General features: G+C 43.1%; 1 protein-coding gene across 1 annotated transcript in view; it reads left to right on the top strand.

Moving 5' to 3' along the window:
* The window catches only part of CFAP36 (cilia and flagella associated protein 36), a 95,055-nt gene extending 83,208 nt beyond the window's left edge, over positions 1-11,847 (top strand). Inside the window, exon 10 of the mRNA XM_075339378.1 lies at positions 9,627-11,847. Coding sequence (XP_075195493.1) covers positions 9,627-9,719 — 93 coding nt within the window. The 3' untranslated portion in view covers positions 9,720-11,847. The remainder of the gene's footprint in view (positions 1-9,626) is intronic.
* The last annotated feature ends 3,139 nt before the right edge of the window (positions 11,848-14,986 follow it).

The raw sequence follows: 14,986 nt of genomic DNA, 5'->3' as shown, positions 1-14,986 counted from the left end.
CATACGACCCCAAGAATACCATCCCTACAGTCAAGCATGGTGGTGGCAGCATCATGCTGTGGGGCTGTTTCTCAGCCAAGGGGCCTGGCCATCTGGTCCGCATCCATGGGAAGATGGATAGCACGGCCTACCTAGAGATTTTGGCCAAGAACCTCCGCTCCTCCATCAAGGATCTTAAGATGGGTCGTCATTTCATCTTCCAACAAGACAACGACCCAAAGCACACATCCAAGAAAAGCAAGGCCTGGTTCAAGAGGGAAAAAATCAAGGTGTTGCAGTGGCCTAGTCAGTCTCCTGACCTTAACCCAATTGAAAACTTGTGGAAGGAGCTCAAGATTAAAGTCCATATTAGACACCCAAAGAACCTAGATAACTTGGAGAAGATCTGCATGGAGGAGTGGGCCAAGATAACTCCAGAGACCTGTGCCGGCCTGATCAGGTCTTATAAAAGACGATTATTAGCTGTAATTGCAAACAAGGGTTATTCCACAAAGTATTAAACCTAGGGGTTGAATAATAATTGACCCGCACTTTTATGTTGAAAATTTATTAAAATTTAACTGAGCAACATAACTTGTTGGTTTGTAAGATTTAGGCATCTGTTAATAAATCCTGCTCTTGTTTGAAGTTTGCAGGCTCTAACTTATTTGCATCTTATCAAACCTGCTAAATCTGCAGGGGGTTGAATACTACTTGTAGGCACTGTAGATCTGTGTATCATAGCGTAGAGGTGATACTGAAAGCTGTGTGACTCTGAGATGGTTCAGTCCGAAGGTGTAAATGGAAAAGAGGAGGGGTCCAGGAACAGAACCTTGGGGGACACCAACAGACAGGGGGCGGGATGAGGAAGTGGTGTGAGAGTGGGAGACACTGAATGTACAGTTTGTTAGGTATGAAGAGATCCAAGAAAGGGCCAAGTCCGTAATACCCAGAGATGAGAGATTCTGTAGTAGGAGGGAATGATTCACTGTGTCAAAAGCAGAGGACAGGTCCAGGAGGAGGAGAACAGAGTAGTGTCGCTTTGCTTTGGTAGTTAGTAGGTAATTGGTGACTTTACTAAGGGTAGTTTCAGTAGAGTGATTTGGTCGGAAGCCAGATTGTAACCGGTCAAAGAGAGAGCAGGAAAAGAGGTGGAAGGACAGTTAGCTAGATACAGAAGATGGGTCAAGGGAGGGCTTTTTTAGAATGGGTGTGAAGGAGGCATGTTTATGGCATGAAGGGAATACACCAGTTGTTAGTGATAGGTTGAAGAGCTGGGTTAGGGTCGGGATGAGGACTGTGGTGAGGTTGGGGATGAGGTGGGACAGGAGCTGGTCAAGTGCACAGGTGGTGAAATGTGAGCGTAGAGTGGAAAGATGATCTTCTGTCATGGTCAAGAAGCTGGATTTGGAGGAATAGGGCTGAGATGTTGTGAGGAGGGGCTGTGGGGATTGCGGGCCAAAGCTTGCTCTGATCTTCTGCTTTTTTTTTTAAACTATATTTTTATTCAAATTTTTCAATAACATAACACTGGCATAAGCGAATTCAGCATTGTAAATTCAACATTACATTGTCATATTTGATCATCCCAAATTCCATACCAATTTTTAAAATCAATAACCGTAACATGGCAAGATAAAGCAAAGGAAAGCAGCGACCCCTTAACCCATCATTCTTATCATTCCCCCCATTGAACCCTTGTGAACATGGTAATGACATATAATAAAGAAGTCCCACTCAAATCGGTTATTTCCCCCTCTCCTTTTAGTCAGCTTTCGGCCTTTCCTCCCCCACCTCCAAGCCATCCAATGTATCCTTCAATTTTTCAGTATGATACCAGACTGTGTCTTTGAAAGGTGACATAATCCTGACTATCTCCTCCCGAGTACAATAGGCCAGTATGAATTTCTTCCATTTGTTAAAGTGCTGTCGTATTCTATCCGCCCTCCTTTCTGCATCCAATCCTTCTATTTCAAGAACATGCATGAGCTGACCCAAGATCTCTTCAATCGCGGGGACCCTAGACTCCAACCAATTTTTTAGTATCGCTCTCTTGGCTGCCAGAAGTATCACATGTATAAGTCTGGGTGGGTTAGTCATCTTCCCTTTGGTATCGTTCCCCTCCTCCCAATGGTGAAAAATAGCGAACCCAGGTGAGAGCCGAACTTCAAGACCCCACACCTTTTGTATACAACTTTTGATCTGTGACCATAATGGACTCAAATGGGGGCAGGACCACAACCCGTGAAGGAGATCAGTTCCACTACTCTTACACTTAGGGCAATACGTAATCCTGTCTGGCTTTGTTGCTGATGGAGGGAGATTAAAACCATAAATTGCCTTGTGCATAATTCTAAATTGGGTTTCTCGCCAATTCTCATTTAAAATTGATTTACGAAGAGCATTCCACCCTCCCCTAATTTTTACCCCCATAGACGGGTCCTCAAATTGTTTCTCCCAAGATTTAAATAAACCTTCCGGGTGCTGTCCTATTAATAGATCACGCATGGCTCCATAAAGAAAAGAGATAGATGATGAAGTTATTGAGTTCTTTACCAGACAATCAAAAGAGTTAAATACTACCTCCTGGGTCACATCATGCAACTGAGTCATAATACTATATCTCACTTGGTCATATTGGATTACTTGGTTAGGCCCCAGGCCATACTGCGCTATAATTTCATCTCTACTCAACCATCTAGGTTCTGAGGTGTGCAAGAGATGAGCAACAGTCCTTATACCCCTCACCTTCCACTCTTCAAACAGCTTATTGCTTGTCCCCTGCACAAACTCTGGATTCCCCCATATAGGCAAGTATTTGGATATTTTATGGGGAAGTTTGTAGTTTTTCCTCAACGCCTTCCACGCTGCAATCGTGTCTTTAAATAAGGAAGAGTGCTTGATTTTCACTGGGAGATTAGCCTGCCTAGTATGAAGCAATGCCACCAGATCCCAAGGTTGTGCATAGTCTCTCTCAAGCTCCAACGCTGAATAATGCCTAGAGCCTTTAATCCAATCCAGTATATATCTAGTCAAACAGGCTATATTGTAACCCCGAATGTTCGGCAAACTCAGACCTCCATGAACCTTAGATGCCATCAACTTCTTAAGCCCTATACGAGGGCGTTTCCCCCTCCAAATGAAGTGTGAAAAAGCTCTATTTAGCTGGACAATATCTTTATGCTTGAGAAGCAGGGGAAGTGTTTGAAGATGATACATTAATTTTGATATCGACATCATCTTAATTAGGTGGACTCTACCAATTATGTTCAATGGAAGGTCGTGCCATCTTTTAAGATCTTGCTCTATTTGGCTCAGAAGGGGTGGATAGTTTAGACTATAAAGGGTTGCCGGAACCTTACCTATTTTAACTCCCAGGTATGTGATATATGACTTAGCCACTGTAATTCCTTCAAAAGGGTTCTGCTCCCGTGTTTGAACATTTGTCCCTCCCAGGTATAGGAGCTCGCACTTTGACGCATTAATCTTGAAGCCTGAATACGCTCCAAACTCTCGCAAAATTTGTAAAATCTCGGGGACCTGCTGAGCTGGATTCGAAAGGAAAAGCAAAATGTCATCTGCAAAAAAAGCTGACTGAATTTGTCTATTATTTACAGAAATACCCTGGAAGGTGCTATGTGTAGATAACAATCGTACCAATGGTTCCAGAGCCAGATTAAAAAGTAATGGGGAAAGGGGGAAACCCTGTCTGGTTCCTTTCAGTAACGGAAAAGGGGCTGACAGATATCCTGGAATGTAAACTTGAGCCTTCGGATTTGTGTAAATTTCTCTAATGTAGGTATAAAATGACCCCGAAAAACGCATTTCATCTAGAACTCTATAAAGCCATGACCACTCAATATTGTCAAAGGCTTTCTCGGCATCTATTGTAAGCAAAGCGGGAGATTCTCCTTTCAGAGGCCGAAGGTTAACCCTATCCAGGACAAGAAGAACTTTTCTAATATTTAGTGTCCCTGATCTTTTCTGAATGAAACCGGCCTGTGCTGGGGAAATCAGTTGGGGAAGAATTATAGCTAGACGATTCGCCATAATCTTTGACATTATCTTCATATCTAGGTTGATAAGTGATATGGGCCTATACGAACCCGGATCCTTCGGGTCCTTCCCCTGTTTAGGGATCAATTTTATATATGCCCGGTTATTATTTTGGAAAGACGCATTACCGTCTAGTATGCTATTATACAGTTCTAGTAATGTAGGTAAGATCTCTTCCTTTACTGTTTTATAGAATTCTCCCGTAAATCCGTCAGGGCCAGGGGCTTTATAATTATGCATGGAGTTGATTGTCCCCAATACTTCTTCCCCCGTAATTTTAGCATTCAGAAAAGTGCGATGCTCTTCTGTGAGTCGAGGTAGTGTCACTTTAGATAAAAGATTATTATCAGGAAATTTGTCTCCCTTTTCCGACGAATAAAGGTTTCTATAATACGTGCCTAAAGTCTCAATTATTGTCTTAGGGTTTTTGTGTATCTCCCCCTTTTGATTTTTTATTTGCATGGGTCCCTGAGTTATAGTCCTATTTTTCGCTAAGTTGGCCAGTATTTTCCCTGCTTTATTTCCAAAGCGATGTAATGTAGCTTCTTGCATTGACCTAGCCATTTGTTCCCGTTTTTCCGCCCACTCATTAAAAGCTCTTTGGGCTATTACCCATCTATCTCTATGGTCCCCATCAGGATGCTTTTGAAAAGAAGTATATGCTTCCCTCAATTTATGGGAGGTTTCAGTAAATTTAAGATGAGCCTTTTTCTTCAAATAGGAAACATGTGCTATCGTTCTGCCCCGTAATACTGCCTTCGCCGTATCCCATAATAACATAGGTGTGTCTTTATGTTGATCATTATGTACCATAAATTCCGTCCACCATCCCTTTAATTTCAAGGAAAAATCTTCGTTATCTTTAAGGAAGGAAGGATATCGCCACAGATAGTCCGTTCCTCTGGGATAAATGTTTGCTAGGTCTAGCACCACCGGGGCATGGTCAGAAATCACCAAATCCTGGATAGTAGCTGAGTGGAGCGCACGTACCAGGTTCCCTGAAATAAGGAAGTAGTCAATGCGAGACCAGGAGCTATTAGCATGTGAATAGTGCGTAAATTCCCTATCCTGAGGGTGCAGTAGTCTCCACGCATCCCATAAGGCCGTGGCATTTAACAGAGGACGCATAACTTTATCATGGCCGCGCGGTACATTTGGGGGGCCTTTAGCATTTTTCCTGTCCTCTAGCACAGATACCACCGAGTTGAAATCCCCCCCAATTATTAGATTAAAATGGGCATGTTCTAAAATTTTGGCCTCAAGTCGTTGAAAGAATGATTTGTTGTTTTCGTTCGGGGCATAAATATTAAAGATTTTATAAATTCCTCCAGGTATCTCCACTGAGACCATCTGAACCCTACCTTCCGTGTCCGCATATGTTTCCAGGACTTGATGTTGTAATCTCCTACTTACTAATGTAATAACCCCTGCTTTCCTTTTAACTGAAGATGACCCATAGACTCCTCCAACCCACAATTTCCCCATCCTCTGCATGTCTGAACCTTCCAGATGAGTTTCCTGAAGGAGCGCAATGTCCGGTTTGAGGCGATTAAGGTGGCGTAATATCTTAATTCTTTTTTGGGGGGAACGTAACCCCTTAACATTCCAGGTGACTATTCTCATAAAGTGCATGTAATAAATGGAAATCCTGCCTTTCGTTTACCATGTTTTTGCTGCCCTCCTTTGCCAAAAAAAAATTCAACCAATTAGACAATTGAACATAGTGCTCACTTGCAATAACGAGAGTAGTAGTAATAATAATAACTCTGTGTAAAATCTTTGCTACTTCACTTGAATCCAAAATCCCCAAACATTTCAAACATCTCCCTCCCCTCCCCCCCCCAACTATACCATAATACTCAGACTTCACTTTTTTCTGATCATCTTCCAAGCTCAGTCAACCTTATACTTGTATAGCATTTCACCAATATAAAGGAGTGTCCCACCTACAAAGAAAGAGAGAAGGAAGAAAAAAAAAAAAAAAAAAAAAAAGGTTCTCTTTCCTTTCCTCCGCCTCAGATTTCTTGAACTTTTTCCACTGCGGCTTCTCCAGCCTAAATCAAAAACAGGTGTCCCACCTTGAACTTCATACATCCGACATTTGTCTATTTGTCTCAGGTTCCCTTAAGTTCCTTGTTTTGTTGTCTCCGGTCCTTCGGGGAAGCTGTAGCGAGCTTCACAGAGCTCCCTTTGGTCACTCTCTGGTTCGGTGAGTCGTTGCGCCCTTGTCCTGGAGAATTCCTGAGGTCACGAGGACTGTTGATCCGCTCAATAAAGGCCTCTGCCTCCTTTGGACTTGAGAAAGAATTGTAGGATCCATCCTGATGTCTGATAATCAACGTTGCCGGGTACTTTAACTGGAAGCGTATATTTCTCTTAAATAAGGCAGAGCATATGTATGAGAATGCCCTCCGCTGCCGTGTGACCTCCGCAGAAAAATCCTCGAAGAGCAAGATGCGCGAGCCTTTCACCTCCAAGGGATGTTTCAATTTCTTGTATGCCTGTAATATTTCCTGTTTATCGGAGAAGTCCAAGTATTTCATTATGACTTGTCTTGGGCGTCTGTTATTTTCACTCTCATCACCTCTCCTTGGCGGACCAATGCGGTGCACCCTTTCCACTTTTCTCCTTCCTGCTACTCCCAGGGTTGTAGGAATAGTGGATTCACACAATGTACGTAGCTCACCAACCGGGTATGTTTCAGGCAGGCCGACAATGCGCAAATTGCTTCTTCTGGAGCGGTTCTCCAGATCGTCCACACGGTCCCTCAGGATCAGATTCTCCTTGGCCAGACGCATGACTGTAGTGTGGTCAGAGCTGAAGTCCTCCTCTAACGTCGACATTTTGGTTTCCATAGCCGCAACCTGTTCCACCGTCTCATCAAGTTGGTTCTGTATGGCACTGAGAGCTTTTGCTATTGATGCTTTAATTGTAGCGGAGATGTCAGGTAGCAAACGATTGGCGACTTCATCAGCCAGACGCTTATAATCCATACCCTCCACTGTTTTGAATACATCCGGGGTCCCCGTGGAATCCTCCATCTCCATCTGATGAGTATTCTCAGGTGACCGAGGGACACTTAATTCTGTATGGGCAGTCACAATCTTTTTTTCACACTGTACGCTGGATGTATGAGGATTTTGTGTTTTGGAGCTGCTACGCAGCAGGTATCTTTCCATCAAATAGTGAATGAAGGGACGCAAGTTTTGACACTGATTTAGTGTGGGTTGTCAGACAAATCTTGATTCTGCTCCCCCTTTTGTTTATTCTTACTTTCACCCCTTTCTCCCCCCTGCCAGAGTTATATGAATTCTCACTGTCCTGAAACTTTGCAGGGATGTATGTTTAAACTTCCCTCCTTCAGCTTCTTTCACTTTCTCCAGAGCTTTGCACTGATTCTGTATGCCTAGAGATTCAGCACCTGCTTGTTAAGCACAGGTCTGGACAAGATGGGGGAAGGGCCCAGGGATTCCCGGCGTTTTAACTCTGCTCTTTGCAGAACTTGTCAGTAGCGTTGTTTGCAGCTGATATCTTATCAGGACTCCAGGAGATTTATTATTCTGCTGCCGGTTAACTGTTTAGTGCTGGGGGAGTGAGTGCAAGGTAAGCTGTGTCCTGCTCTCTGTGTACAGATCTGATGTTAGTGCAGGGCAGGCTCCGGCGCCATCTTTATCATGCTGCCAGATCTTGAGAGGGAGGGGGAGAGCGAAGTTCACCGCGCTGTTTCAAGTGATTATCTCCACGGCTCCCCATGAACATCCCTGCATTCAGCAACTTCACTCACCGGTGGTATGGAGCGGGGGAGGCTGGTGGGATGTCCGGTATATATGTCAGAGCTGCAGGGAATGACAGAGCTCAGGCGTCCTGTGTCCTACATGATCAGCGCAGGAGCCGGAAGTCCTGATCTTCTGCTTGAAGAAAGAGGCAAAGTCTTCAGCTGAGATGAGAGCAGATGGAGGAGGTGCTGGGGGACGGAGGAGACAGTTGAAAGTGTTGAATAGCTGTTTAGGATTGTGAGATAGGGAGGATATGAGAGATGAGAAGTAGGTTTGTTTTGCAGCTTTGAGTTTGTTCTTAAAATTTGTGATGGAATGTTTATATGCAATGAAATGCTCGGTGGAATGAGATCTCTCCTATCTCCGCTCAGCAATCCTGGAAGCTCATCTCAGTTCTTTAGTTTGACTCATGTGCCAAGGTTGCCTGTTGATTGTGTGAGTTTTGGTGTGTGTGAGGGGAGCGGCCGATTCGAGAGCTGCAGAGATTGTGGTGTTATATAAATTGTCAGCAGCATCTGTATCGTGTAAGGAAGCAATGCCTGCAAGAGGGAGAAGAGACTGCGAAAGTGAGTGTAAATCAAGGTGTTTGAGATTTCTGCAAGTGTGTGAAAGTTTGTGGAGGGGGGTTGTGTTTTTTGAGAAGAGAGTCAGAGAATGTGAGTAGGTTGTGGTCAGACAGGGGGAGAGGTGAGTTAGAGAGGTTAGATAGGGAACAGAGGCGAGTGAAGATGAGGACCAGCGTGTGGCCATCTTTGTGAGTAGCTGTGGAGGACCATTGAGTGAGGGTGAAGGAGGAAGAAGTGAGAGTTAAAAGTTTAGAGACAGATGAGTGGGAGGTGTCAGTGGAGATGTAAAAGTCCCCCATGATGATGGTGGGGATGTCGGTGGAAAGGAAATGTATTAGCCAGGTGGTGAAATGGTCAAAAAAGATGGTGACCGGCCCTGGGGGGCGGTAAATGATGGTCAGTTGAAGGAGGAGTAGATGCGGACGGAGTGCACCTCAAAAGAGGGGTGAGTAACGGAGGGTGGCAGTGTAATTGGGGTGAAGTAGCAATTGTCAGACAGTAGCAAATCAACTCCTCCACCATGTCTGTTACTAGGGCGGGGGGGGTGAGACAGATGGGGACCACCATAACAAAGTGCAGCAGGAGAGGCAATGTCTGAGGGGGTGAGCCGAGGAAGGAGAGTTTGTCAGTGATGAAAAGAACATGGATGTAGGAAAGTTTATTGCAAACAGAGCGAGCGTTCCATAGAGCTCCTGTTAGAGGGACTGAAGGGGCGAGGGCTGGGTGACTGGGTATAAAGTTAGAAAGGTTGCGGAAATTTGTGATAGATCATGGATTGGGGATAGAAGTGACAGTGGGAATTTGGTGTTGAGGGCCAGAATTTGGAGAGATGTCACCAGAAATGAGGAGTAGGGACAGTGTCAGTAGGTTGGAGCAGGAGCGGCTGTGAGATGGCCGAATGTGTCTGCAGGCACAGGGTGTTATGTGGAGGAACAGCTCAAAGGAGGAGGTGAAATGGGTGGGGAGAATGGAGGAAGAGATTACCAGGTAGGGATCAGAGGGGTACGTGAGAAATGAGGTGTTCTAGGGGGGGAAAGTGAACAGCAGCTGTTCAGACATACCTATGGGAAGATGGACATGATGATTAAATGATAGAGCAGTGATTATAGAGGCGTCCTATTAATTCGGGTCTAATTCTTTGCATCCTACTTATATGATGCATACTTGTAAATGGCAGGGCCACAGTAACACTAACACAATAAGTTGCTTCTGGAGTTTTTATAACTACATTTTTTTTTTATTTTTGTAGCAACAAAAGGAGATGACTGAAGAAGAACTTAAGAATTTACAGAAAAGAAAGCAACTTGCAGAAAAGCTCAAAGAAGAAGTGATTAACAAGTGAAAAGTCGCCAATGCTTTGTACACTCTTCCATGTATCTAATTGCCAAAGCTACCCATATACACATTTTGTAAGCCTTAATTAAAAACTTAAACACAATCTCCAGATACATTAATTCTAAAAGAAATGTAGCAAAAAACAACCCCCCCCCCCCTGATATTTACAAAGGCTTTAGATTTTTATGGGATATCCTCCTAATATGCTGTTAATGTCGATAGAGATGGAGAACTATGTCCAAATTCAATTTTTGCAGAGTAATATGCACCTCATTTCGCTTTTGGTCTCTCTTTTATGGGTCTAGTGCTAGATATCCCAGGTTGCTGAACAGAGAATATGGGAGCGAGAAGTCGGTCCACCTCCTATCAAATTCATGGCATAGCCTGGATGTCCTATAAATCCATAAGGCTAAAGAAGCCATGTGACTTGTTAAAGGTTGCCAAAACATGAAAATGTCTCAAGTATGTTTACAAGAAGAGCTCCAATTCTTTGTGGTCCTGTGGCATGAGCTGACAAGCTTGTATTCTTTTAAACTACCTGACTCCTGTTCTTTGGAATTGGAAAGGAAAGGTGGAATTTGGCTGACAGTTACCTGAGGCACTCTCACTAAGTGACAATGACTACATATGTACCTGTAAGCCTTAGCAGTTCAGCATTGCTAGCTTTACAGTGTGTGGATTCCAATTTGCATGTTGCTTATAAGGCTTTTTTTTTTTGTACTCCAAGGTTGTCATGAAACTCCGTAATCAGCAGATCTTACATTGTAGTGAATGGGGCACTATGCATCCTCGTGAAGTCCATGACTGTAGCAAAAGATACATGTGTTTACCTGTGTGGCTGCTTGATATCACAGCACTGCCCCATGATATGTATGCATATGAGGTTATATGCAAAAGGAAAGCACTGTTCACCTGTATTATGATGCATCTGTACATGGACGCCTTACTCATCAGAGAGTATCAGATATATTGGCTGGGGTTTTATCCAAGGCTAACAAAACAATTCATACAAAACCAGGCCGCAGCCGATATAGTGGGGACAAAATATAGCAAATTTTACTGGCTAGTGTAGATGACTTAAAACATGTCATCCACACTAGCTTCAGAAGGAGGATAAAGATGGCTGAAAGAGGAGGCGCGGGAGAACGGAGACGCCCATCCGACCAGTCTGCTCCGCACCGACCGTTAGGTGAGTATTATGAACATCTGGTGACGGGTTCCCTTTAAATAAGGTGGTAATTCCATATTGTGTTTTGACATATTGGTAGGATATGCTATAACATTTAGTTTTGTTTTGATTTACCCTCTTGTAATGCCATTGGTGACTAAGGCCAAGGTTCTTTGGTCGCACTCTTGCAGTCCTAGCCACTCACTGCCTCAGTCAACTTAACGGCGTTATGTAATTATTCCTTGCATTCCAGACTGCAGGGGAACAAAATATCACTGAATGCTCCTAAAGGTCCCCGTACACAAGATGAAACCATCTGTTGTGTATGATGGCATCCTGACTCTTCTCCTGACAGAGGATGCCGAGCAAGAAAGTTCAGGAAGTTTACATTTTGATCCTAGCGCTATTGTGCGTGGGGGAGTTGGGAGATGAAGACGTTGGGCAAACATTGGTTTAGCAGACGGTTATACTGTTTGGCCATCTTAGAGATCAGTAAGATTCCCAGCAGATGGACACCCATCAACCTAATGTCATTCAGTCATATAGTGAAAAAAAAATTGAGACGTGAACTGGATGGATCGTGATTTGAATCAATACAAAGGTCTCATACTATAAAGCTTCTTTTGCAGAGGGATTGATGGGAAATCTACATTGAAAGCAATATAATCTAGTCAACGTTCCTTTCTAATATCACCAAGGCTAAATTATATTGTCCCTTTGAGCAGGAACCTCCTGTCGGGTAACTTCCTCCTAGAGGTATGCATTTATTAGAGGACAAGTTACATACAATAATATTTTCCTAATGTTTATGTTGCCATTTTCTAAATCTGAACTAAATGTGATTTAAGGCATTATATATTATGTTTTCCTACATTATTGGAGTGAATGAATAGTGAAAATGATGATCTACGTACAGTATACAGTGCTGGCCAAAAGTATTGGCACCCCTGCAATTCTGTCAGATAATGCTCAGTTTATTCTTGAAAATGATTGCAATCACAAATTCTTTGGTATTATTATCTTCATTTAATTTGTCTTCAATGAAAAAAAAAAAAATTGTCATAAAGCCAAATTGGATATAATTCCACACCAAACATAAAAAAGGGGGTGGACAAAAGTATTGGCACTGTTTGAAAAATCATGTGATGCTTCTCTAATTTGTGTAATTAACAGCACCTGTAACTTACCTGTGGCACCTAACAGGTGTTGGCAATAACTAAATCACACTTGCAGCCGGTTGACATGGATTAAAGTTGACTCAACCTCTGTCCTGTGTCCCTGTGTGTACCACATTGAGCATGGAGAAAAGAAAGAAGACCAAAGAACTGTCTGAGAACTTGAGAATCCAAATTGTGAGGAAGCATGAGCAATCTCAAGGCTACAAGTCCACCTCCAAAGACCTGAAAGTTCCTGTGTCTATGGTGCGCAGTGTCATCAAGAAGTTGAAAGCCCATGGCACTGTAGCTAACCTCCCTAGATGTGGAAGGAAAAGAAAAATTGACGAGAGATTTCAACGCAAGATTGTGCGGATGGTGGATAAAGAACCTCGACTAACATCCAAACAAGTTCAAGCTGCCTTGCAGTCCGAGGGTACAACAGTGTCAACCCTTACTATCCATCGGCGTCTGAATGAAAAGGGACTGTATGGTAGGATACCCAGGAAGACCCCACTTCTTACCCTGAGACATAAAAAAGCCAGGCTGGCGTTTGCCAAAACTTACCTGAGAAAGCCTAAAACGTTTTGGAAGAATGTTCTCTGGTCAGATGAGACAAAAGTAAAGCTTTATGGGAAAAGCCATCAACCTAGAGTTTACAGGGGAAAAAAAAGAGGCATTCAAAGAAAAGAACACCGTCCCTACAGTCAAACATGGCAGAGGTTACCTGATGTTTTGGGGTTGCTTTGCTGCTTCTGGCACTGGACTGCCTGACCATGTGCAAGGCATTATGAAGTCTGAAGACTACCAACAAATTTTGCAGCATAATGTAGGGCCCAGTGTGAGAAAGCTGGGTCTCCCTCAGAGGTTATGGGTTCATGGGTCTTCCAGCAGGACAATGACCCAAAACACACTTCAAAAAGCACTAGAAAATGGTTTGATAGAAAGCACTGGAGACTACTAAAGTGTCCAGCAATGAGTCCAGACCTGAATCCCAGAGAACACCTGTGGAGAGATCTCAAAATGGCAGTTTGATGAAAGCACCCTTCAAATCTCAGGGACCTGGAGCAGTTTGCCAAAGAAGAATGGTCTAAAATTCCAGCAGAGCATTGTAAGAAACTCAATGATGGTTACCGGAAGCGGTGGCTTAAGGTTGTGTAACCAAGTATTAGGCTAAGGGTGCCAATACTTTTGTCTGGCCCATTTTTGGAGTTTTGTGTGAAATGATTAATGATTTGATTTTTGTTTCATTCTCTTTTGTGTTTTTTCATTGCAAGCAAAATAAATGAAGATAATAATACCAAAGAATTTGTGATTGCAATCATTTTCAAGAAGAAACTGAGTATTATCTGACAGAATTGCAGGGGTGCCAATACTTTTGGCCAGCACTGTATGTATGTAGTTAATACATGAACTCTTGCTTTGCTTTTTTTTTTATTTACTAGATATGTATTTTTTTTCTATTTTTGATGACATAGATTGTATATGCACAAAAGCAATAAATCTACAGCAAACTGTAATGGCGTACATGAGATTTTTTTTGTTCACCAAGATTATTATTTTTTTGTAATTGAAGCAAATATTACACTTTAAAACTATAACAAATAAAACCTAGTAAAACTAAAAGAATGAGCCGTAGCATGAGTTGGTATACATGCATATTATAACCGCATGTTCACACTGGTCATTAAAAAAAACTAAACCTAATATAAAAATAATATGGACCTATACCCTGCTGTAAATAAGTAACAAGCAATAGTGCATATAAATAAATAACATGGGGTACTTTGTAAACACTGTTTTTGATTAAAGAAAAAGTATAAAGCTATCCCAGCATGACAAGGTGTGTACCCAAATTGTACAAGTGATGGTACAAGTGCATCCCAATAAATTATAATTTCGTCAAAAAGTTAATTTATTTCAGTAATTCAATACAAAAAGTGACACACATATATTACAGCGTCATTACAGAGTTATCTATTTCAAGTGTGTATTTCTGTTAATACTGAATTGTAAAGCGCTGCGGAATATGTTGGCGCTATAGAAATTAAGATTATTATTAATGTTGATGATTATTGCTTACAGCCAATGAAAACCTAAAAGTCATTCTCTCAAAATTAGAAAAATTACCACAAAACACCTGCAAAGCCTTCCTAAGCATTTAAAATGGTCCCTTAAGGCCCCGTTACACGCAACAACATCGCTAACGAGATGTCGTTGGGGTCACGGAATTCTTGACGCACATCCGGCCTCATTAGCGACGTTGTTGCGTGTGACACGTACGAGCGACCGCTAACGATCAGAAATACTCACCTAATCGCTGATCGTTGACACATCGTTCATTTTCAAAATGTCGTTGCTGTTTCAGGACGCAGGTTGTTCGTCGTTCCTGAGGCAGCACACATCGCTACGTGTGACACCCCAGGAACGACGAACAACACCGTACCTGCGTCCTCCGGCAACGAGGTGGACGTGACTTCCATGCGGCTGCTGCCCGCCCCTCCGCTACTATTGGACGCCTGCCGTGTGACGTCGCTGTCACGCCGCACGAACCGCCCCCTTAGAAAAGAGGCTGTTCGCCGGCCACAGCGACGTCGCTAGGAAGGTAAGTACATGTGACGGCTTCTAGCGATATTGTGCGCCACGGGCAGCGATTTGCCCGTGACGCACAATCGACGGGGGCAGGTGCTTTCACGAGCGACATCGCTAGCGATGTCGCGTGTAAAGCCCCCTTTAGTCTGGTTCAGTAGACTACACAATTATGGGGAAGACTGCTGACTTGACAGATGTCTAGAAGGCAGTCATGGACACACTCCACAAGGAGGGTAAGCCACAAAAGGTCATTAGTTATGAAGCTGGCTGTTCACAGAGTGCTGTATTCAAGCATAGTAATGGAAAGTTGAGTGGAAGGAAAAAGTGTGGTAGAAAAAGGTGCGCAAGCAACCAGGATAA

Source organism: Anomaloglossus baeobatrachus, chromosome 3 (assembly GCF_048569485.1).
Source record: "Anomaloglossus baeobatrachus isolate aAnoBae1 chromosome 3, aAnoBae1.hap1, whole genome shotgun sequence".
NCBI lineage: Eukaryota > Metazoa > Chordata > Amphibia > Anura > Aromobatidae > Anomaloglossus > Anomaloglossus baeobatrachus.
Note: the sequence above shows the minus strand (reverse complement) of the source record. Positions and strands in the feature narration are given on the sequence as shown.